The sequence below is a fragment of the Lytechinus pictus genome, chromosome 17 (genome assembly GCF_037042905.1).
Source record: "Lytechinus pictus isolate F3 Inbred chromosome 17, Lp3.0, whole genome shotgun sequence".
NCBI lineage: Eukaryota > Metazoa > Echinodermata > Echinoidea > Temnopleuroida > Toxopneustidae > Lytechinus > Lytechinus pictus.
This window is the reverse complement of record NC_087261.1, coordinates 29,436,130-29,462,028: the sequence shown is the minus strand read 5'-3', so window position 1 is coordinate 29,462,028 and position 25,899 is coordinate 29,436,130. Positions and strand designations below refer to the sequence as shown.

At 36.6% G+C, this 25,899-nt stretch overlaps 1 protein-coding gene across 1 annotated transcript; it reads left to right on the top strand.

The window, feature by feature from the left end:
- Window positions 1-4,045: 4,045 nt before the first annotated feature.
- Window positions 4,046-24,180, top strand: LOC129280882 (proline-rich protein 36-like). The gene is made up of 13 exons (XM_064112625.1): window positions 4,046-4,067; window positions 5,268-5,507; window positions 6,182-6,199; window positions 7,783-7,965; window positions 11,845-12,024; window positions 12,554-12,739; window positions 17,137-17,256; window positions 18,125-18,154; window positions 19,301-19,321; window positions 19,832-19,934; window positions 20,900-21,156; window positions 22,368-22,876; window positions 23,168-24,180. Exons 2-13 carry the CDS (start codon window positions 5,285-5,287, stop codon window positions 24,020-24,022), a joined length of 2,685 nt encoding a protein of 894 aa, XP_063968695.1. The 5' UTR covers window positions 4,046-4,067; window positions 5,268-5,284; the 3' UTR covers window positions 24,023-24,180.
- Window positions 24,181-25,899: the final 1,719 nt, after the last annotated feature.

Sequence of the window (25,899 nt, the reverse complement as noted above, 5' to 3'; positions counted from 1 at the left end):
ACAAGAAGAAGTAGCTAGATGGCTACAGGCTCCATAAAAAACTCTTTGGTATTAATCGGCCTTGTATCAAACCACGACCAGGCGCAAATCCAGAGTCGGACTTTTACCATGTATAACGGGGTGCAAATGTGCCTTGAAAATTGACAAGCAAAATAGGTCATCGTTCATTTTACGGGGTGCACATCACTCTCCAGCCTCCGACCTCCCGTTCTAGGCGCTCTTACCACCATATCTAGAGTAAGAGTGATCTGACTGATTTCGACACCACGTGAGAAGTAGCAGCGACGCCCCCCCCCCCCCAATGATTTTCAAATAGGGAAACGGTTGTTACAAAATAAAATAAGGGGAAAAGAACAGGAAGAAATGAATGACAGGGGGAGGTATGTACCTTTATCTGTACAATATATGATTATCTCAATCTTTACAAAAATATGGCATCACATCTTGGTAGTCATCCACCCCCCCCCCCCCTTAAGATACCCCTGACTCCGCACTTGGATTCCAATAATCGATCCATCCACGGCCGTGTTAGATTTTCTCTCACGGTGATATCATCACTGTCTGAAACGTATTTCACATAGGTCATATCAGCAATATTATCGTTATGGTCACTTTGTTCATGATATAGGCAATTATTTAATTTTACTTGAATTACTAGATTAAGCCTAATCATGATTTGCAAAAGATGATTTTAGCTCTGACATAACAACGCACCTGGCGTTTTCCAAAACCCATTGAAAGTGATTTTGCCCTTTTTTGGAAAAATACCTCAGGTTTTGACCACCACAGGTTATTGTCCTGATGGGTGTTTCATAAAGCTGCTCGTAAGTTAACAGCGACTTTAAGAACGACTGGTGATCCTTTCTTCTTCAATGGAGATTATTAAGCGCTCAAGAAAGGTTCAGCGGTCGTTCTTAAAGTCGCTATTAACTTACGAACAACTGTATGAAATGGCCTCCTGAACTCTGATTTATACATAGGCTATTCAATTATAAACTGTGTATGAAATAAAGAAATATTGCTTGTGTCTAGCCAATTATACCAGCAAATATGAATATTTGTTCATGTTGAATACTATTATTAATTTTTTCGATATCTTAATAGGCCACAATGGTGCCTTGGACTCGCCATCTATACCCCAGGACTTGGTCCGTCCTGCTAGCGGACAGGTGTGGCTTCTCAGGGTAACCTGTATGGGTGATGATACCATGGTGCCTCAGCAAGCCCGCCTGGTTGACTGTCCGGGCGGACAGACCTGGCTCGGCTCTGGGACAACTAACCCCTGCGAGAGCGCATACGTCAACTGTGTGCCATATGGTAAATTACTTATGTTAAAATTCATATTGATTAATGAAAATTAGCAAAAATAATGGACGCAGACGAAACCGAGAAGAATAGGTGGAGGCGATTAGTAGAAGTGTTTCAATATGACTGTTTTCTTTTCACTAGACCTGAAAAAATATAGGGCCTGACTATGGTGTGAATTCTCAAATCCAGGACCTTTTTTTAAACTTCTTAACCTGCTGAGGATTTTTCAATTTAATGTAAATGTTTCCTTTGGAATTTTGGGTTTAATCTTTTTGTTCTTTCACTTTCTCAAATTAGTGATTATACATGTATTGGATCGACACAGCGCTGTGCATATATACGATTTTTTTTTTCTCTCACTTCTTTTGCAGTAAACCCATCCCAGTACTTTCAAACATATGACAATATTTGATAAATAAATAAGAAGAATATAGAAATATATAACATTTCTATAAACTGGTAATTGCTCCATGAAATCGGTTGGCATTGCCTCATTAATTGTGTCAGCTATGGCAATTTTAGTAAAGGTTTATTTATGATTGGCCACTCTCTGATTAATAGTGTAATAAGTGTTCGAAAAATGAACGATAACTTGTCAGCATTATCGACAGAGCAGGGGGGTCGATTTCAGAAACGGGTGTGTTTACAATACATGCAGCCACATAAAAAGCGCTCGCCCTAATTTCATGTACCTGATTGGCTCATAGTCAAGTTGCGTTTGAATTTTAGTTAGGCCCTACGTTTATTTGCAACTCTCTCTGCAACCGATTCCATATCAAGGCTCGTGATGAATATTCAATGAATAAACTACGGGGGAGTTGGCGGAAATTTGTTATCCTCGATAATCGCCATTGAAAATATCTTTCCATATAGAGAAGGGATACAGAGGGTGTTACTGGGATACCCAACAGCGTATATTAGCAGATTTTGCTTCTTGTTCCAACAAGGAACTGTGTCACGACTGTGTTACGTCTAGTTCCGGTGAGTATCTAGTTCCTGCATATTTTTATTCCCCTGAAGAGTTGTAGTTTTCAATTTGAATTTAAAGCAAAAGGAAGAATTATATGATATTGTTCAAAATAGCGAGGTAAAGGAAATAGTTAGAGTGCCGCACCAGAAATCATCAACGATACACCATGTCACACTTGCCTCTGACACCGCCCTTGCCCTCAGTATAGTCTTAGTCTTACCATGTAGAATTTTGCATTAGCGTATCTTGCTTCATATATAAATGTCGTAAAAATAACATGAAATCATTTTGGGAAATCATTGTGATGAATTTTCCAGTTTGGTAGTACGCTTTTGAAGTACAGCTGAGGCCAGAAATTTACATACACCCAGGAAAATAAAATAAAAATTGACACTTGCCAAACATTATACAATTTAATGTATATTATAAAATAATTGTGCTATCATGACGAATTTGATATCACACATAGTATTTCATCACATTGCTTTGTCATCAGGAGCTGAAAAATATTTAGGTGTATTTTTACCCAAATAAATTCTTCATATTTTAGACAAATATAAGATAAAAACTTGACAAAATCATTCCATATTTGTGCTAGATACTTAACACAGACAATTCAGATTACACCTTTCCGGTGTGTTGGCTCAGTTGGTAGAGCGTCCGTCTCACAACCGGGAGGTCGGGGGTTCAAACCCCGGCCGCGTCAGACCAATAGACGTTAAAAGATGGGAGGTGCTGCTACCCTGTTTGGCGTTCAACGATTAAAAGGATAGAGCCTCTTCAGCGGCTGCTGGGCCCATGATCAATAATAGGGCAAAGTAAATTTTCCGAGTATATCATTTCATGTCTATTTCGAGCAATAAAATACGGAATTTCATTTTTCTCAATCATGTGAAAGAACTTAATACATTCTTTCATTTGATACCAAATTTGTCATGGTAGTATTTATATTTTTGAAGATGTTTGGCAAACGAACAAATTTTACTAAATTCCATGGGTGTATGTAAAACTGTATATCCCTACCTGAAATAATACAGTGCCCCCACCGTGTGTTCACACTGTGGAACACAATAAAAAATCCCGTCACACTGACGAATGTGAGCATTTTAACAGTGTGAATCACAATCATATTGACATAGTCGACCATGATTGTGAACACACTGTGCGCAGTCATGCTGTGAAAATATCTTCACTCTGTTGAATTTGGGCATTTTGATGGTGTGAATATTTTTTTCACATCATCCACTATGCGAACACACTGTGATTACACTGCGTGATACTGCGTTCTTTCCTGCGGGATATTCGCCACCTCCTTTCATATTATAAACACACAATGACAATTATTTGTTAAATCGATTGATTCATATCTACTGTGGATATGTTATGATGATTATAGAACTTATGTATTGACGTCATCACGCCGCCATTTTAAAGCCTGAAGTTGTGGGATTATGACGTCATTATGCATAAGGTCTAATGACATAATAAAAAAAATACCACTGCGAGAGCTTGAAATACAAAATAAACATGACTTTAAAACTATATATAGACTATGGTTTTTTTTCATTGTATTTGGTTGTTCTGAAGTCGAATACACGTCACAAATGTATAAAGGCATGATGTAGTCAACCGTAGTACGTATTCTTCTAGAAGTGGCACAAGTCTATATACATTTCAGTTAAAATATAATAGCAAGAAATAATTAATTAAATTCAAATGATTACTCTTCCATCATCATTTGTTTTAATTGTTCTGTTTTTAACAGGTCCTGTACCTGGCGCAGGGATCGGTAAGCAATCAATATTTACAATTAATCATTAGTGCTATATACTACTAATATCAATAAATGCTTTTTAGTAGTAACAGTAGTAGTAGCAGCAACAGTAGTAGTAGTGGTAGTAATAGTAGTAGTAGTAGTAGGAGTAGTAGTAGTAGTAGTAAAAGTAGTAGTAGTAGCAGCAGAACTATTGTTATTATTATTATCATTATGATTATTATCATCATCATAAATATACTTGTTGTTATTAGTAGTAGTTATGCTGGTATTGTTCTAGTAGTAGTTGTTATAGAAGAAGTGGTAGAATGAAAAATCGCAGTAGTAGTAGTAGTAGTAGATGTAGCACTAAAGACAAATACTCTATTTTTACCACTTTCTAGTTTGTAACCATTGTCAACATTATTTTATTTTTGTTGTTGTTACCATCAACATCATCATGTTATTACACTTTTTTAATCTAAAACGATTTATTCTAGTAGTAAGTACAGCATCTGAGGAGCTCTGGCAAAGCAGTAAAATACTTGTATATAGAAATAGTTTTTGCGCTATATAATGCATATTATCATTATCATTAGTATTATTATTATTATTATTGTCATTATTATCATTGCTGTTGTTGTTATTCTCATTATTAATGTTATTATTTTTTATGTCATTAATATTATTATTAGAAGTAGTATATAATAGTAATATTAGCAGTAGTAGTACCTAGTAGTAGTAGTAGTAGTAGTAGTAGTAGTAGTAGTAGTAATAGTAGCAGTAATAGTAGTAGTAGTAGTAGTAGTAGTAGTAGTAATAGTAGCAGTAATAGTAGTAGTAGTAGTAGTAGTAGTAGTAGTAGTAGTAGTATCATCATTATTATTGCCGTTAGTTTTGGTCTGTCTATTATTTACTTAGGATGTTACCGCGAGGACATGACATGTTGTTATTCTCATTATTATTGTTATTATTTTTTATGTCATTAATATTATTATTAGAAGTAGTATATAATAGTAATATTAGCAGTAGTAGTACCTAGTAGTAGTAGTAGTAGTAGTAGTAGTAGTAGTAGTAGTAGTAGTAATAGTAGCAGTAATAGTAGTAGTAGTAGTAGTAGTAATAGTAGCAGTAATAGTAGTAGTAGTAGTAGTAGTAGTAGTAGTAGTAGTAGTAGTAGTAGTAGTATCATCATTATTATTGCCGTTAGTTTTGGTCTGTCTATTATTTACTTAGGATGTTACCGCGAGGACATGACCACATCAAGGTGTCTAGAATTGTGTTGTTCAAGGGAGCAAGAGCAGTATCTATACGCAGGCCTGGAATCCTCTAGTGAATGCTTCTGCGGGAATGCCAATTCGGATTTCGCCTCCACCCAGCCGAATCCACTACCGGATGGAGGTTGTAACCAGCGATGTTCTGGAGACTATGGAACGCGATGTGGCACGGTGTTTAAAATTCAGATATATGATTGCGGTAAGTGGCATCAAATATTCAAATATATTACTAGTGATGAGTAAATAGCATTGGTTAGAATGTTTTGGTTGATTTCGACCATTATTTCGGTCGGAAATATAAATCATTTTCAAAATATTGGTTGGTTTGAGCAGTCTGTGTGTACTTTATGTTATTTCTTACTCTTACTCCCAATGTTCTAAACATACTAAAATAATATATGGAAATAAAATCAGAAAGCATGAATCAAATGTGAATGAATGGTGGACACTCCAGAATGTAAGCAAGACAATTCAGTTTTTGGGTGAAAAAGGGGGGAAAGTGACTATATGTACAAGTCGGAAGAGTCGTAAAAAAAAGAAAAATCCTGTTTGTAGATTACACTGGAAGTATACACTGCAGTACAACGATTTGACCTGAACTAGCATTCATAAGGTTATGATAAATGATAAACTTGTCATTGTGTTGTGAACAAATTTGATTTTTTAAATACCAAGCCTGATTATAAATATAATCATCAACAAGGGGTATACAAAAAATGCAAGCAAATGTTACCTAACAAAGGAAAAGGACAATAATCATGTTAATTTAGAGAATGAAGTCATACTGTTATTCTTTTTCGAAAAGTTATGCTTGATAGTGAGATACTTTATGATTATTATCATCATTTGGCTTCCTTTTCTTTGTTTTACCAGATGCCTGGAACGGACGTGGTAAGTAACCTTTAATTGCAAATATTATTCATTAATAACGGTTACCAGAGGGATTGTAAAAATCTACATGACGTATATTACCTGATATTGATACACATGAACGAATAAGTATTCGGTAACCCCTATCAGCATAGTAAATTCAGCTTCAAAAATAAGGAGACAATATTAATTAAACAAATGAACAGGAATTCTAGCAAAAAAAATAGACTTGGGGTAAACTCGTTTAACCTTACAAATATCAGTAATACATTAGGCCAATGTATAATTGTGATACTGATGGGCCTATCCAACATAGATGTTATACTTTATTTTGGTTAATAGCATTGGAGGATTTTAAGAAAAAACCAAAAATAGGGGGAGGGGAGTATGTATTCGCCTGTGTTTCTTACCGATATGAACAAAGTAATAATGTAAATAAAGTCCGGAAATCGCTTTGTTTAGACCCTGATATTATTTGGGGAAAGCCCTGTTACCCATTGGGGCGATTGCGCTGTAACTGTTGTTCAATTTTCATGTTTCCTGTAAATCAATACCAGACATGATTTGTTTGTCCGTATTTATTTCCATATAGAAATAATAAAATAATTATGTACATGTACATGTTCAAATTTAACATATTTAACATCATATAAAATATGAAGGATGGCCCATTCGAGCGGTATTTACAAATTACCACTGTTCTTCCATTGGGTTCTTTATAACGTGACTACATGCATAAAACATATTAAGATATACAGTTACAATACATTGGAGCGTTGTGGCCCAGTGGATTAGTCTCCGGACTTTGAAACAGAGGGTTGTGGGTTCGAATCCCAGCCATGGCGTAATTTCCTTCGGCAAGAAATTTATCCACATTGTGCTGCACTCAACCCAGGTGAGGTGAATGGGTACCTGGCAGGAATTTATTCCTTGAAATGCGTGTGCGCTGTAATCTTAGTAATTACGGCTGCCAAGCTACAGCTGGGGTAATAATATCCAAGTCCTTTGGAAGCGCATAGAGACATTATTCATAATCGTGATATGCGCTATACAAGAACTGTTTATTATTATTATTATTATTATTACATGAAAGAAAATACAAAGACAATCACCCGACCTCACCCACCCCTAAAAACAATGCAACAAGAGGCAGACACAATTATACGGAAAACCAAGATACAATTGAATATTGGATTAAAATGAATGGATCGTTGAACTAGAAGACAAATGAATTGGTAATTAATTATAAATTGTAGCCCCCCCCCCCCCTAAACACACGAATTTTCGTTTACAGCTATTTGATTTCGGTTTTGGGGGACTAAGGAGATTTACTGTACGCAGAGAGCATGGATATGATTTACGAGAAAACGTTGTTTTCATATAATTATTCACATAGGCCCTTCTAGTGACATGGTTGATCTTCTCTAGACGTGACACGGGTCGCGGAATTTGAGCGGCGGGCTGCAGCCCTTTCATGTTTTTTTTTTCAATTCATCATGAACGAAAAAAAAACATCTGCTTTTGCATGTTCATCTTCCCCAACCCACTTTCAAACGTTTCGCATCCCATGCTTAAGCTTTTTTTCTCTCTCTTTACCATTGAAGATGTTCGATGTCCAGTTCCACCAGCGCCTGAGAATGGTATGGTGGACGGCACAGCAAGGGACTTTGCCCCTGGTGACGTCGTATCATTCTCTTGTATCGAGGGATATAGCATCGTAGGGCAAGCTACATCACTGACCTGTGGTACCAATGGCGAATGGAACTCGGGTCCGCCAATGTGTCAAGGTAAGCTGAACTATTGTTGGTCCTGTACTTTTGAGGTTGATTTGAATAAAGTTATTTGTTATGTTTCGTTTTAGTTTTTTTCTTCTATCAGTCTCTCTCAATAATACCGCCGAACGTAGAGAGAGGCAAGGTTCCGGGCCCCATCTCACAAAGAATCGCAATTGATCTGATAAATAACTATGGAAAGTCAGCAACGTCAACTTCTGAAGTGAATGATTGTTCAAAATATTTTCTAGATAAACTGCATATTCATACATTCATTGTTTCCTTGAAATTTTAATGTGATTTTGTCCGTTTTCAAAGGACATTGTACAAGTCTTCTGTAGGAAAAATATGACATTGGTGGAATTCCATACAGTTAAGATTGATCGGATCAATAGTAACTCTTTGTAAGACGGGGCTCTGTAAAATGATCATTTGAAATATTTTTAACGTTGGTGTCTGACATTTCAGAGCAGAGATCGAGTAAGAATGTTTTCTTCTGAACGGGAGCAGTTAATGTTTATCGAACTTGAATATACATTGCGTAGACATAGGCAGAAAACAAGAGCTCACTGGTTATAAAACTTCTGTTATTCTACGCAGTACAACTCTCTCTCGAGATATTCACTATAATTTTGACGCCCTCTATCTTCGATGATTAGTAAAGTCATAATCTTGCTCCTGAACGCGTAGTTATTCAGAAGTCTCTGTACAATAATGCCGGATAATTACCTTTGCTTTAGCAGAGCAGCAATATGACGTATCTCCAAGAGGCACTGCTGAGCACTGCGTTTCAAGAAACACATTTCTACAAGGTCCATATTTCCTTCATCTGGCTCAAGACCAGTGCGATGAGGACCAAGGAAGCCGACGGTGCGAAGTGGATTTCGAACCTCCAACCGTCTGATTCAAATACGTGATAATAGAGAACGGGCCCCAAAGCGTGATAACCGTTCCCCTTTTGCCTTCATCAGTCAATAGGGGGTTCAGGAAGACTTTCTTTAATCATCGTCGTGGCAGGATTTTGATTGTGTTAAACATTGATAAATATTAAATACAGTAATTGTAAGGGATAATTTAATATAGTCAAAATGTTTTGAATGAATGTATGTAATTTATACTTATATGACTTAAGAGTGAAAGCAATATATCATGTTTTTAAATGTTTTAATTCTAAAACGTATTGATTAGAATGAAATAGCGTATTGAATTATTGGAAGCAATATTTTAATATCATTATGAATGATATGAGTTAATATCTGAATGTATGTAACATGTACATGTACCTATATGACTTAAGAGCGAATGTGATATATCATGTATATAATCCTAAAACGTAATGATTAGAGTGAAATAGTGTATTGATTAAAAATAAATGGTAAATGGTAAATTTAAAGAAATCTGAACAGGTACGGATATAACTTTAGGCTGTTAGGACAATGGAATTATGATCATATTATTGTTATATACATTGTTACATACAATTATAATGTGTTTCGCTTAAATTTTCCTTGGTTTAATAATGCAACATTTTAGTTGATGTAGGGTGAGCATTTTTTATGTATTATGGGAAAGAGTTTTTATAGCTATTTTTCATTAATGTAGCCAGAAATTAACCTTAAAAATAAAATTGTGTGCGTGTTGTTACATTCGGGAAGGGGCGATCACGGTGTATATTACTAGTAGGCCTATGGTTTTTAATGAAGCAAAATTATCTCCTGTCTAGTCAGGGCTGCTAAGTTTTTCAATCAGGATGTTATGTAAATCTACATCTTCAAATAGGCAGTTTGAATGTTACGAAGGTTGAAATATGTCATAACGGCGTTACACAGAATTATCTGGGTGTAGATGACGTCATCGTGAACCGATGACCTTAGCTCGAATGATAAGTGATATGAGCATTGGAAAACAAAAATATTGAGAAGGGAATGAACACAGTTTCTTGTAGCGACAATTGCCATGCTGATGGTGGTTTATATTCTGTAGTTGTTTTTTTTTTCTTCTATTAATTGGAGAAAAGCCCACAACCACTTTCCACAAAATATGCCTAAACTACGGTTCTCGATAGAGACATTAAAGCATTTATGGTAAACGCTTGTTAGTTGTTACACTCTAAAAACTGGAGTGCTAATTTAGCTCTTAAGGAGCGTGTATAGTGACTGCACTTCGGAGTGCTGATTTTCTCGTTCAAATTTGAACTAAAAAATCAGCACTCCGAAGTGCAGTCACTATACACGCTCTTTAAGAGCTGAATTAGCACTTCGTTTTTTAGAGTGTACTTTAAAAAAAATTTGATTGGTTTATTACTAGCATGATTTGTGACAATTTTATAAAAACATAAGGGGACAAGAAAAGGGTGAACTAGCATCATTTATGAGATAATGTAGTGGCATGACGGTTGAATATTTTTTTCACGAAACGTGGATTGTAATCATTGACCACTTTTTTAACGAATAACGAATTAAAAAAATAATAATCATGACTTTTCGTGAATAGTGTTTCGTTTTCGGAGATGACCTTAAGCCGTCGGTCCTCTGGTTGATTGCTTACAAGCAATCATGCTCTCTTAGCAATCATATTTAAAAAAAAAAAAAAAAAATCACCACCAATAATCTTTTCTCTACTATGCTATTGTTTTATGTTGTGTTGCCTTTACATTTTGTCTTACATGCCTTTTTTCCGGGCATAAGGTTGTCATGGTTTAAAAAAAAAATAGTAATAAATCGCAAGTCCCAAATATCCGCTTCTGATATTGGTTGAAAATTAAAGTTGTGTTTGTTTCTTGAGTTGGTCCAAAATTTACGGGGTGTCATTGATTAGATTGAAATAGAGTTGACTTTGATTTCAATTTTATAGGTTGCTTTTGATTGCAAATACTATATTTTACCAGCCATTTCGCACACGCTTTTTGCAATGTTTAGAATATATTGAAAATACCCGTCAAGTCGCAATGGACAAATTAGAGGTCATTGTCGAACGTTTGTGGATCAGGATGGCACATCGACTTAAGAATCCAGAACGGACGAGAAATTACAATATGTCATGTGTCCAAGACGACACTGCTTTGTTATGAAAGGTGTTTGACAAAAGATTATCTTCGTTAAAGAAAGCGTCTGCGAAATGATTGCTAAAATACCCTATTCTTTCTGCTTGGGGCCATTGGACAAATTTAGACATAGTTGTTGATATTGACTTTGCTTCCTTGTTTGCAGTTGACATTTGCAGAATCTTTTAGGGGGTTCCAACTTAATTGATAACATACTAGCGGGAGCTCCAAATGTCACAATATATCATAAAAATATGTCCTCGGATTGATTGCGCACCTGGGTCCTTTAAAAAGAGTTGCGATTGATCCATTCAACCATGTCTATGAAATGCCAACAACACCTTCATCTAACATCCATGTTTGTCCAAATTATTTCCTAGATATGATGTACGATAATTCATGCATTCACCATTGTCTTGACAATTCAATGTGCTTCCTCTTTTGTTTACAAATGACATTGCGCAAATAAAGAAATAGAAATATATGACGATGATGGATTTCAAGAAGTTCATTGGATCATTCGTACCTCTTTGTCAGACGGAGCCCTGATCAAGCGATTAATCGTTGATGTTAAAATTTGAGTTACCAGACCAAGGTCACTCACATATGATCACAGTTTATATTTAAAACATGATTGCAAAATTCAAGCTTGTTGTACGAATTGAGTATTTTAAATTCAATTTATTAATATACAACCTTCTTTACAAGCCTTTTTTTTCATTCAATATTTCGTTTCATTGACATGAACCTGTGCGAACATATTAAATAGTTATCATGCTAAAATGTAAAGATCCTGTCTTTATATAATACGTTTCATAACCAATGTAATAATATATTTCAATACATTGTAGGAGTGGTCTGCCCTCTTCTCCCCGACTATCCAAATGCTATTCCAAGTACAACCGAGAGGGCGTATGACACTGTTGTGACTTTTGAGTGTGAGGAAAATTATCGTCATGTCCGAAATGAACTTTCATTCTTAACATGCAGCGGCGATGCGTCATGGACCGGGACTACGCCACTTTGCAGAGGTAATGTATCGTGTCATAGCAAAATCATTTAGCGTTTTCATAATTCTATTTCATCAAACGCAAATTGCTCTTTCCTGGTAAACGAGCTAATCATTCTTCAACTACTCTTCATCATGTCAACGCAGCTATCATGTAATGTTTTGAAAGCATTTCCGAAATGTTGCGTTGATATTTTTCAAGTACTCTTCTTAAGAAGATTTTTAAGCATTGTTGCATAATAACATTCCTCATTTTTGTTGTTGTCGTTTAGTGTTTTCAAATATCGCAATAACATTTCCAAAACATAAAACATTCCAAAAATAATATTTCAAATATGAAGCTACTCCTCAACAAACAAATTCATTTTATTGATAATCACAACATAGTACCTTTTGACATCCTGAAAAATTATTTTTATAACCTTAACAAGCAATGGTTATGTTATTGTTGATTTGTATTTTTAATCAAAACTGATGAATATTTGGTCCCCTGCCTTATTAAGTTGTACGAAAATCTTACGGATTTAACTTTTATTCTATTCTCCATACAGATGAGAGTGACTGTAATGTTCTTCAGGACTATCTCAATGCGATCCCGAGTCTCGTGGATGAAACAGCATTGGGGACGAGAATCACGTTTACGTGTAGTCCAGGACTAAGACTAGGAGACAACGAGACTATGATCAAGACATGTACAGAGAACCAAAGATGGATAGGACAGGATCCAGTTTGTGATGGTCAGTAATTATTTCCTCTGAATGAGGCCATGGGGTGTGATTTACACTCTCTGGGGGTAAAAAACAATTTGGATTGTTTGTGGTTTGATTATACCTGGGCCCCTTCTTGCAAAACAGAAGGAAAATAGGGTTAGTTTTTTTACTCACCTGAAGGATGTGTCCAAAGCTCCGAACAATCAAGCAGTTAGAAACCAGTTACAGCAGTGCTACATGTAGCTTGCATTGGTTGAGTCCACTGGAAAATGTCGAACGGTAACCATGGTAACTGGCCATAAACTACCGATAGAGTTCGGAGTGACTCACGATGACTCACGAGTCGCGACTCTTTGCAAACCGCGAAAGTTTAAGTTCAGATATTATTGCACGGTCCCGGTGAAAACAATGAAAGATGCATGGAATCCAATGTATAAATGTTAATCCAATAATGAGTGAAATCAAAGTATAGATACAAAATCCACATAGGAATTCCAAGAGAGATGAGAAAATACTCCAGTTGATGGAAATGAAGAAAAAATGACTTAACTCCTGATAACAAATACGTGACGTAAACACATGTAGGCCGTTACAAACTGGACAGTGTTTTAAAAGCAAGTGTCTGATTAATCGATCACGTTGAATTAAGCAAACTTGGCAAATCGGTGACCAAATTCAAAGATGGCGTTTATTGGCTGAATTAATTGATGACGTGAGATTATGCTGAACGCTGATTGGTTAAATAATGAAGATACGCTTTGATTGGTCTGTATAAAGTTCGGCGAACTAAATAATGACATGTGATTGTCATGCGGTGCGCTTGACACAAAACTTCCTTTATATGATACAGTCTAGCGCGAGGAAAGTTTGAAACAAGATCAAGAAGTTCAAGAATGTCTGCATACGCGTGAATGAAGAAACGTAGTCAAAACAAACAAGGTGAAATGAACTACATGTAAGTGTTGTCTGCTGACCTTTCAAGCAGTTCGAAGCAAAACATATTAACACAGTCTTGTTTTGAAGAAAGTTTTATGCAGATAAATCAGTTTGGGCACTACACTAGCAAAGAGTTGCGGTCGATCCGATCACAGGGCCGTAGCTAGAGGGGGGTATGGGGGGTGTGACACCCCCCCCCCCCCCCAACATTCGTGGCAGTCGGCAAAATCATGTACCAGTTGGCAAAATGGAAGATAGGGGAGAAAAAGAAAGAAAGAAAGAGAGAGAGAGGGGGGAAAGAGAGAAAGAAAGAAAGAAAGAAAGAAATAAAGAAAGAAAGAAAGAAAGAAAGAAAGAAAGAAAGAAAGAAAGAAAGAAAGAAAGAAAGAAAGAAAGAAAGAAAGAAAGAAAAGGAAAGAAAAATAGGGGTACTAACTTCGAAGAAGGTTACGACTTTTAGAGTAAAGACAACCAATTGGCAAATCCAAGTCCATGTAGCCAGGCTTAGAGCCCTACTAGTCAGCAAAATACTAAGTACAAAACAGATGGAGCTATAATAACACACAAAGTAAGCCCCCGGTCCTCCCCCAATATGAACAAGCTTGTTAGTTTGCAAATTATACCACAATTATTGACGATTTAACAAACACATTAGTTTTGTCAAATCAGAGGCAAGACTAGCTACATAAATATTGGGTGAGATGAATTTCCAAGGTTTAAGTTGAATAATCAAAGCCAAAGTATAGTTGGCAAATTATAAAGTGGGCCTATTAAAGTGGCAGAACACTATACGCTCTACCAGTCAGCAAAGTGATGTACAAGTACTGCCCCGTTTCAGATCTGAAAAGAACAGAACACATGACTTAAAAAAACTGGTAACTCTGCAGTTGGCAAATTCATGAAGACAAGTCTACAACTTGTAGACTTGTCTACAAGTTTGCAGTTGGCAAAAAACACAAAAATGTTTTAAGTTATTTTTACTAACTTTTTTTTTAATTTATGGTGTCAGAAGGTGCTTAGGGTGGGTATTGGGGCAGGTTGGGGTTGCATCATTCCTGGTGCTCGCATTGTCTGACTAATGAGATATATAGTCCTGTTGTATTTTAAGCCCATAAAGATTATGCACCAAACTATCTCCTTGCACTTCAAGTTATCATTGTTTTATGTAGTGACATATGCTTTTTTCATGACTATATACTTAAAGTGATTGCCCCCTTTTAAGGCCTTAATAAAACATTTCTAGTCTGTGCTTACGTTCGCATTGGTGTGGACCGATATAGATACCGGGCTGGTGTTAAATCAACACCGGCGTTTTTGCAGTGCACGAATTCCTAAAGACAGTCCTTAAAATTTCCCTTTTTCTGATCTAATTATAACAAAATTTCAGCTCGCGCTTCGCGCTCGTATCACTTAATTAGTGAAATAGTAAATTCCTACAAACAAGCCATAGAATGCCCCTCTTCAGGTCTGAATTTCAAAAATTGTCAGCTCGCGCTTCTCGCCCGCAATATTTCATTAGTGAAATACGTATCATGTTCATGATTACAATGACCACAAAAGTGCTTCATGTGCCAGTGTAATTCTAACAAAATCAGCAAACGCTTGGCGCTCGCATTAGATGACTATGATGAGATACGTACGCACTTCATAAATTCCAAAAGATAGTCCTGAAAATGTCCCTTTTTAGGGTTAAGTTATACAAAAAATTTCAGCTCGTGCTTCGCGCTCGCATTGTTTGTTTTGTAAGACAGGTACGTATCATGATTACAAAACTTTGCTTATTATGTCCCTTTTTAGGACTGAATATCAAACATTTTCAGCTCGCGCTTTGCCCTCGCATTATTTGATCACTAAGATACATATCCTTTTAATGGCACAGTCCTTAAAATGTCTCTATCAGGTCAGTATACCTGGCAATTGAGCGCACTTCGCGCGCCCACTTAATGACTCTAAATTTTTGCTGGTGCCCCCCCCCCCCCCAATGCCGTGACCCACGGTACGCCACTGTTAGCAGTAGCAATTTTAGTTGAGACATCTTGCACAGAAGGTCAATTAAAAATTAACAAATCTTTGATTTTGATATTATTAATGCATAGGGTATATCATTATACTGCAAGTTAGCAACTACGGCACACTGACTAGCCTTTCTATTTTGATCCAAAATGTTTATTTTTAAAGTGCAAATATCTTTGTATATCTTTGTATAATTTATTCACCAAATGCCACTAATTCAATTCTAAAAATTCAAAATCTTTTAGCATGTGATTATTGTAGGGGGGGCACATCCCCCATCAGACTCCCCCTGTGCTCACGTTGGCGCTGTCACGCCAAATTCAGTTGGCAAATTTAGCTGGTACACCCCCCCCAACAAAATGCTTCTGGCTACGGCCCTGTCCGATCATCCACAACTTTGAAAAACCAGCATGTTATCATTTAAAATGCATGTTTGTTCAGAGTATTTTCTATAATGTGCATGTATATTCAAACAAATATGTTTACAAAGGACATCGTGTAAATTTCCCATGTAAAAAAATATGACACTGATGGATTTCCATAATTGTAGTCGAAAGTAATTGTACGAGAGATGCCCTGGTGTAACGTTGTGAGTGATTAGAAATCAATCGTTAATTATAACTGCTTGAGTCACCCGCCCTTGTTTTGGGGTTTTTTTTTCGTGTGTGTATTTTTCTACAAATAATTGCGCCATCTTGTGCTTTTGGTGAAAGCACTGTCAACAACAGACGCTTTCCATCGACCTTCCAATGTTTGTCATGGCCCTGGGAAGCGGGGGTACTAGGGATGCTGAAGCACCCAAAAATTTCCTTGGGGGTGTTACGTGTATTATTCTCCAAAAGCAGCACCCCCATGTATTCTGGAAGATGTGTAAAACGGAAAATCGTAGCCAAAATGACCTTCATTTTGTAGTAGTAGAAGTGAAACTTCTTTTTTTTTTACTTTGCTTTGCTTTTCAAATTTGCCGGTAACAATTTTAGCAAATTTTTTTTTGTGAAAACCTTTTTTTTTTTCTTCAAAATTTAGATCATCACCCTCATTGAAAAAATAAAGTTCCCAGGGGCCTATGTTTTTTGTTGCAGAATTCGGATGATTTAAGGGAAAAGGCCCTGAACTGGATTCCAGGGACTAGATCGGCCTACCTTTCACGATGAACTGGCTCAAACTTTGGCGAAGTTATCCAGCAATAACCACCTCTCCCCCCTTCCTTTCCCGCCATTTCGATCCGTTTCCTTAAGAGCACCACGAGACCATTTCATAAAGACCTAAATCAATTATAGCTTTGCCATTATCGTTACTACCATGGAAATAATGATTATGATTGGTTGCTGAGCCCTGGTAGGTACTAAAATGGCCAAGTTAATACCATGGTTGTACACATTCAAGATTTGGTTTTTCTTTGCCGAATTATTCCCATCATGGATGGTGAGTAGCATATTTTGTAAGTAACTGTGTTTTTTTTTGGGTTCTGTTAGATATTGATGAATGCGAAGATAGCCCCTGTCAGAATGGAGGAAGATGTCGGAATACCGAGGGAGATTACGGCTGCATATGTACATCAGGATTTACAGGCAAGGATTGCCAATTTGCAGATGGTAAGTTCAAAATAGGTTCCATTACATTTACTCCGGCGACAATTGCTCCGATGGAAAATCTGTACGTTAAGCCAGACATTAAGCCTAACCTCCATAAGTAAATAAACACTAATCTTTATCTTTATATTATTCCAGGGGCCGCGGAAGCAGGGGGCATGGTCAGCCACCCTCCCCCCCCCCCCCCCCCCCCCCACTTTGAAAACCGTTCCGCGGCCCCTGTATTCTGATTCTAAATCTCTAAGATATTAAGACAGGAAATATTAAGACAGGAGCAAATGTCGTGTCACCTCAAAAACCAATTAGGCATATTAAAAATATTTTTTAAGGAAAATTTAATACGTATACAAAATTATGCGCGTGTAAAGAGGTGGATCCAGTACTATATAAATGCGGGAAACATTTTTTTTTTTTTTAATGGGAACATTTTTTTACTGAAAGAGATATCGATGTTCTCGTTGACATTGCATAACGTCATTTTTGCAAGTTTTTGATTGACACTACAGAGTTAAGTCCTGCAGTGTATCCACCTTTCACAAATGAAAAAAGAAACACATTAAGAAGTAATTCATGTACGTATGAAATAATGTAAATTGGGGTCTTTGTAATGACATAATCATAGATAGAGGGGAGAGATCATTCTAATACCGCGTATGTACAAGCATGTACGTATGGTAATCGTTTATTGCAAAATGTTGCATGTATCAAATGACTTTTAAAAGCAGTGACTGGTTTGTTAATTTCACGAACATCCATTCAATGTATTACTAATTTTCGCAATTCAGTTTTCGTAACTTATTTTGCCCAATAGGTTAAGATATTAAATAAATTATACCGTGTTGATTTCATTAAGTTCATTCTTTCTTAACAGTTATCTCACCGTCGACTCCTGCGGGCAATGGTAAGAAATCAGTATAGTTTACTTTTTGTTATATTATTGCTTGTTATATTTATTATTATATGACGCCTAGACAGATCCTTGTGATTTGATTGGTTGTTTGATATCGTTCATTCAGCCCATTTTACAATGACGTCATCAACCGTGCAATTTTAGATCCATTCATCGTGCAATTTTGGATCCATACGATTTTGTCCATTGCACTCGCGCATCGAGACTGCATCTACAGGCACCAGCAGTGCGCATGTTGTAATGACGTAACAATCAACAGACCAAACTCGCACTGCATGAGCATGTTTTGCATCGAAATTCATAAATTTCATATGAAAATAAAATCAATTTTTAGGTGTCATATAAACCAACTAATGAATGTTTTTTATTCGTGCAATGGACAGAATACTTCATTCGGTGAAAGATGAAATAATGATCCATTCAACTCGGCTACGCCTCGTTGAATGGATAATTTCATCTTTCACCTCATGAAGTATTCTGTCCATTGCACTCATAAACATTCATTATTTGTATACTGTAGTATTACTTTTATCATCATTATTATTAGTAGTAGTAGTAGTTGACGCAGCAGCAGTAGTAGAAGTGAAAGTAGAAGTAGTGGCAGCAGTATTATTAGTAGATGTATTATTAATATTATTATTGTTATTATTACCATGTTTTGGTGGTGGTTTCGTAATATAATCATTATCATAACCATTTCCGTTTGTTAGTTTTATCTCGCATTGATTTTTGCAATAATTGCCACGGTCTTTCTACAAATCCCTAAAATAAATTCTTATTCAAAATGACAACACAGTCAATCTTACAGGTTTCTCGAGAGCATTCTTCCAAAACACTGTTTCCCTGTTTTTTTTTTCCATTCTCATCGCATAATAGTAATCAAACTACTCACGTGTGTCTACAAAAATAATTAATCAACAGAGTCCCGGCTAATTAATTAAACAAAATGACTTTGAAAACACACTCTAGTTTGTATTAAGAGCTATGGTAATAAGTGAGCAATTATATGTGTCCAATTTGCAATATTGAGTGACTTAACAAAGCACTTTTATTGATTTAGCATTAACAAAATTAACATGATGCCAAATAAAGATGCGTTTTTTATTTTTTTTTCCACAACTCTCCCTTTCTTTCCAGGAACCAATGTAGGAGGAATAGGTAAGTCTTCGGCAGTGAAGTAAACACTAAACACTGCAGTGTTAATACAGCACCATTCGGTGTTGTGAGATGGCCGTATCTTTCCCTTGTGTTAATGTATACACCGTATAGTTTGAAAATAGCACCTTGTGTCGATTTAACCGACAGTATCACACCGCTGTGTGTTAGACAAATACAAATAGAGTGTATATAATGCATATTGCTGCCCCCTCAATCCACCCACGGATGTAGTTTTGTATATTTTATATATTTTACATATTTTATAATGTATCGTTTAACATTGAATGTAGAAGAAATGGCTATCAAAAGGTGAAGGTTTTTGACATGCTGAATGAATTCAACAGTTGCATATATTAACGAGGGAAATATTGTGAATTGTCTGCTTTGAATGATATTTAGACACTTAAGACATATTTTTTTCTAATGAAGGACCATTTTGAGAGGGTATATTATTGTTTGTTACTTTATCATTTGCGTACTCTCAGTTATGTTTCCTTTCTTTTGTTTCAGGAGGCGAAGAAGGTGGATTTCCTACCTGGGCTTGGGTTACTATTCTCATTGTATCTGTCGTTGTTCTACTAATATTAATTGCTTGGTTAATAATCTATCGAAGGTAAATAAATCTTTGCATCGTGCTATGGTAATTTCCATATAAAAGGTTTAATTGTAAATATTATTCAACATAGACTGTCTGAATTGAATGGCAATTTGGAAGAAATAATAATAGAGTTTCCGGACAATATGTTTGCTCCAATAATATCAATCATGGCATTAACTCTTGTAATGATCATTCTTTTTACTCTTAAAATATAAATGATTCATATTGGATCAGACTCCATGATATTATTTATCCCGTAAATATGGTATACACCATGTGACATATAATTCTTGATCATCCATAAAAAATCAATAATGACAACAGTAGTCCTAGAAGTGGTAGTAGTAGTAGTAGTAGTAGTAGCAGCAGCAGTGAAGACGTAATAGTAACAGTAGTGGTAGTAGTAGTAGTAGAAGTAGTAGTAGTAGTAGTAGTAGTAGTAGTAGCAGCAGTAGCAGCATTGAAGAAGAAGTAGTAAAGTAGTAGTAGTGGTAGTAGTAGTAGTAGTAGTAGTAGTAGCAGCAGCAGCAGCAGCAGTGAAGAAATAGTAGTAGTAGTAGTAGTAGTAGTAATAGTAGTAGTAGCAGTAGTAGCAGTAGAAGTAGTAGTAGTAGCAGAAGTAGCAGCAGCAGCATCAGTAGTAGTAGTAGTAGTAGTAGTAGTAGTAGTAGTAGTAGTAGTAGAAGTAGTAGTAGCAGAAGTAGTAGTAGTAGCAGAAGTAGCAGCAGCAGCAGTAGTTGTAGTAGTAGTAGTAGTAGTAGTAGTAGTAGTAGTAGTAGTAATAGTAGTAGTAGTAGTAGTAGTAGTAGTAGTAGTAGTAGTAGTAGAAGGAGTAGAAGGAGCTGTAAAAGTGGGACACTAGGAAGAGTGAGAATAAAGTTTGTATTAGTAGAAGTTCGATTTTTTTTTTTATTGATTGGTTGTTTTTGTTATTGTTGTATTACATGTAGTAATTTTCACCAACATTAATTTATGAATAGCAAAAGGAAATCTAAAAGAGCCGATCCCAGATTGCTACCCCATAAGACAGCAGCGGTTTCACCCCGCCTACACCATGCCGATGGCTACCACAGTGGGCGCTCCTCCCGACATGGCAGCGGTTTCAAACCTAACAACAAGCATTCAGGGGAGTACGAGAACAATGCTTACACCGATTCATTGCCAGCTTTCACCAGTGCGACGCAGAACCAAACCCCATCGTCTCATCGAGTCACAGTTCCACCGGGCCCGTCTATCGGTATGTTGTCATGGTTACCATTGCTGATCAAGATGCAATTAGAAGATTAATTATGAAGTATATTAGCGACATGCAATCAACCCATTACAACAACAGGAAATTTGTCCACAAATCACCTTCATTTTCTTTTCACTAGACTTATTGATGTTTTAATGGCAGATGTCGGGAAAGATCAGTTTTAAAGTGATGATGATGATGATATTGATGGTGACGATGATGATAGTGATGATGATTATGATGACGATGATAGCGATGATGATGTTGGTGATGATGATGATGATTATGATGATGATGATGATGATGGTGATGAATATGATGATGATAATTATGGTAATAACGATGATAATGATGGTGATGAATATGATGATGATAATGATGGTGATAACGATGATGATGATGATGATTATGGCAATGGTGAGGAGGATAATGATAATGACGGTGAGGAGGATAATGATAATGACGGTGATAATGATGATGATGATCGTGATGATAATGATGGTGGTGGTGGTGGTGGTGGAGATGATGATGATGATGGTAATAATGGTGGTCGTGGTGGATATGATCGATGTTGGCGATGATGACGACGGTGATGAGGATGATAGTTATTATGCTGATTGTGATGTGATGATGATCATCATCATCATTATCATCATGATAATAAAGGTGATGGAGAAAGTGATTCCGATGATACAAAAGGAGGTTAACACGTTAAGAAGAGATGAAGATAAAAATATTTTTGGTAAACATGACGATTATGATAGTGTGATTGTTGCTTTGATTTTGCTGATGATCATCATTTACAGATCATCATCTACAAAAACAAATTTGGCAATGAAAATCCAAGTTTGCAATTTAAACTCTATGGTTTATTGAAGTTCGTAACCCTGGTAAAATCAATCAACATTTTTTTTCTCTGTTCACGCAGAGGTAACTACATGCATGGTCTAACTGCCAGGCGTACTATCAAGATATTTGAGCTATTACTTTGTTAGTTATTACTTGAAGGCTTTATCGTTTTTATGTTCATTTCATAAGCTACTATTACAAAGCAAAATAATTCCACATGTGAAAGTCATATATATACTTTTTTTTATAATACATGTGCGTCATACTGGTATTGGCAAAGAACTGAGATATTGTTGACGAAAATACATACACATCTTTCCAGCATCAGTTGTTACATGCATGATTTGCCTTGTTATTCTTCCTAGGAGCTGGTATCGCTAGGAACGTTGATAGACTACCTGAGAACACCCAGCACCGGGACAGAAGTGCCTTTCAAGCTCCTCGTGACCGACAGAGAACAGCTGCTAAACCACTGGTCGTCCTTGCCCAAGCTGCATCATCGCCACAATCATCGACCACTTCGACACCTATATTGTCCCGTCGTACTCCTGCAGGCCCTTCGGGAAATCCTCCATCATCAGGTACTAACCTAGACAGACCAGTTTCTCGCAACCCTTCTGCAGTATCTTCTGCTCCTCGTCCCGTTGCCCGTAACCCTTCCGACGAGTCAACTTCCGGTCGACCGGTTTCCCGAAACCCTTCTGCTGTGTCAACTGAAACACGACCAGTCGGTCGTAATCCTTCTGCGGTGTCATCTGCTGCACGACCAGAGAGTCGTCATGCTCCCGCAGCATTACCTGCTGCTCAACCAGTTGCTCGTAGTCCTTCAGCTTTGTCAACTTCAAATAGGCCAGCAGCCGTTGGACCGACTGAGGTAACCGCTGCTCGGCCTCCTTTTTTTACATGACGCTTCCTCTTTTGCCTTCTTCCAAATAATGTTTGATTACATATATACTTCTAATAACCACGTCTGAGATCAAACGGAATATCATCAAAGTACAATTTATTCATGAATGTGACGCTATCTTCTGTGTAATAATTAAACCATTATGTATGTTTTGATTGCAATTGAGCATTCGAAAGTATTCTAAAATATATTTCTATCGAATAATGATCAACTGTAAAGTATTTTTTTTTGTTCTGTCTTATTCTGTTTTCACTATAGATCGCTAGTCCTCGACCACTATCTCCCGTAGCGCGGCCTATCACACTGAATCAATCTCCCGCATCTCGCCCTATCCCCCTAGACCAATATCCCTCATCTAGACCTGTCAACTTGAGCCAATCCCCCGGAACATCAGTGGAGGAATCCCCTGTTCACATCGTACCGATATCTCCATCTCCAACCAAACCAATCAGACGATTCCCATCCAATGTGGAAGCACCACCACCGGTATCGGTCAAACCAGTGCAACCACCACCGACTAGTGCACCTAAATCACCACCACCAGTTGCACCCAAGCCTGTGTTGGCTCCGAACGCTGTTAGGGTTCTTCCACCAAAGGCAGCTCGCGCCGTACCTCGATCAACGAACAAAGTTCTTCCCGCGGCACATCTAAATACGAATCCTTCAACGGACGAAGACGACGTCGACACAAGGAGATCCCGATTGAATGTAGAAAAGCAGAACAAGAAGTTGCCTGTCTATAATGAAAACCTTGATAGTGAACTGCAAAGGGCTCTGCTGAACAGGAGAAAGTTTTCAACGTCAGACGAAGAAAGTATGGATGACAGGGGTCCGTTGCTTTCTTCTTCTGGACTTCGTCCTGGACCATCTTCGGGAGCCCTTGCGCCCCAAAGAGCCCAGGCTGGTCCTTCAAGACAAGAGCCATCTCCTGGGGAGCTTGCGGGAGCGCCTCTCGGAGACTCACCAAGATCAGTGTCTCCTGTTGACTCGTTGGATGGTCAAGCTGATGGAAAGAAAGGAGAAGACAAAGAGGGAGAAAATAAAGAAAAGGACATGCTAGATGATTTCTTTGATGGCGTAAAAGAAAAGTTTGATGATTGCACGGTTTCATAGAAGAATGTCAAGCACTGGCGCTCATAGGTTTGATTTTAATTTGCATACACAATTTTGAGTGTTCTCTTGCATTTAATATGATCACCTCTCGTTTTCGTTATCCTTGTAATTGATATATAAAACGCAAATTTTCGAAGTAAAATATGATGGCCTTCTTGATCAAAAGCATTCTTGGTGCAATTATTTTATTTTTTTCAACGAGCATTTCCTTTATACGTTCATGTTAATCCATTGTATCTATCAACTTAATCGCCACATGGGGATGGATAGTATGTATAAAGTAGGGATATTTATTTGTAAATAATATGCAAAAAAGCGTTGCAGTGTGATGAAGTAACGATTGGGTGTTCGTTAGGTTATATCAGATTTGTAGATTTTTTTGTAAAAAATTGTATTATGCCTCTAGGAAAGGAACCCTTTTCTGTTGTAGATGTATCAATACTAATGTGGTCATTTATTACTTAATATTCCGTTTATCTTAAGGTCCAAATGAAACATATCTTATTACATAATAAGGTTGCGCTAATCAAAAAATTCAGCTACGCCTTAAAATACAACTGAAACAGAAAAAAATAAAATAATCTATTCATGCAGCTGAATGGACATATCGCTATGGCCAACAATACAAATTCTGAACTCTGGTTGAACTTTAACAGTCGTGTAAATTTATGAAATAACTATGGGTAGCTGAATGCAACGCAAATCACTGTAATCAAATAATCAGTTTATCAATACTTTTGGCACTCAACTCCATGAAAATTGACGTACAGTGAAGAATACATTTAGTTTTCTCCAATATCAAAACATCAACATCAAAATTTGCTCAATGTCCTTTAAAAAAAAGAAGCATATACTCAATTGACAATAAAACAGTGAATGTATGAATATATATCATTTTTAGAAAATATTTTGAAAAAGATTTATTTTAGATGTTGACCTTGCTGGCTTTCCATAGTTGCGATTGATCGGATCAAGTAAAACAGAATGTGTTGTAGGTGTAAACAATTTTGTTCACACTCTTAAGCTTCCCATAAATCTAGCCTTGACTTTAATAGACCATGGTTTGAGTTAAGGTTCAGAATATTGGGTATTGACTAGGACGATTATACTCATATAAACCGGCAAGCAAAATTAATTAAAATTAATTTATACTTTACAAAGATCGCAATCATTCTAAACGTATCTCGATTCAAAATGAGGCGGAAACGAACTAAATAGTCTTAATGACATTTTGATAATCATTCTTAGGCAGGTAATCAATTCAACTTTTAAAAAAAGTAATCGATATATATTTTCAAGGGCCTTACTAAATAAAATGAAGCGTTCTCTTTATGGAAATACATAATCCGATGTTCATTTTTCAAGTGGTATTTAATTAAATGGAGAAAAATTGAGATTATGCCCTCACGATAAATTATTGTCTAATATTCCATTGAAATTTGGTTCATTGATTTGTAAATACATTTTTTGTATCATTTTATGTCATGCTATACGTTTTATGTATTTGTCAAATGTATATCACTCTTTATTATACCTTATACGACCTTGAGGCATGCATAATGATAGATTTCAAAATGAGTGCCCGTTGATCGAGCTGAATCTCTTGTTTCGATTGGGGGTTTTCACACGTACATCCATGCATATTATTATATTATTTTATCATAACCAATGTTTCCAGTGTGAAGATTTTGAGTTTTTTTTGTTGGATATGTTCTATATATTCATTTTATTTTGTGAATGTTACCACTAGAGGCTTCTCTTTTGGTGATTAAAAAAGCATCAGTATAACAACCAGAAGTAAATCGTACTCCGATTTGATTTGGATATAAAAATTTCCACTCCAATGCTCTTGACAAGTTAAAAATATGTTTCATGGA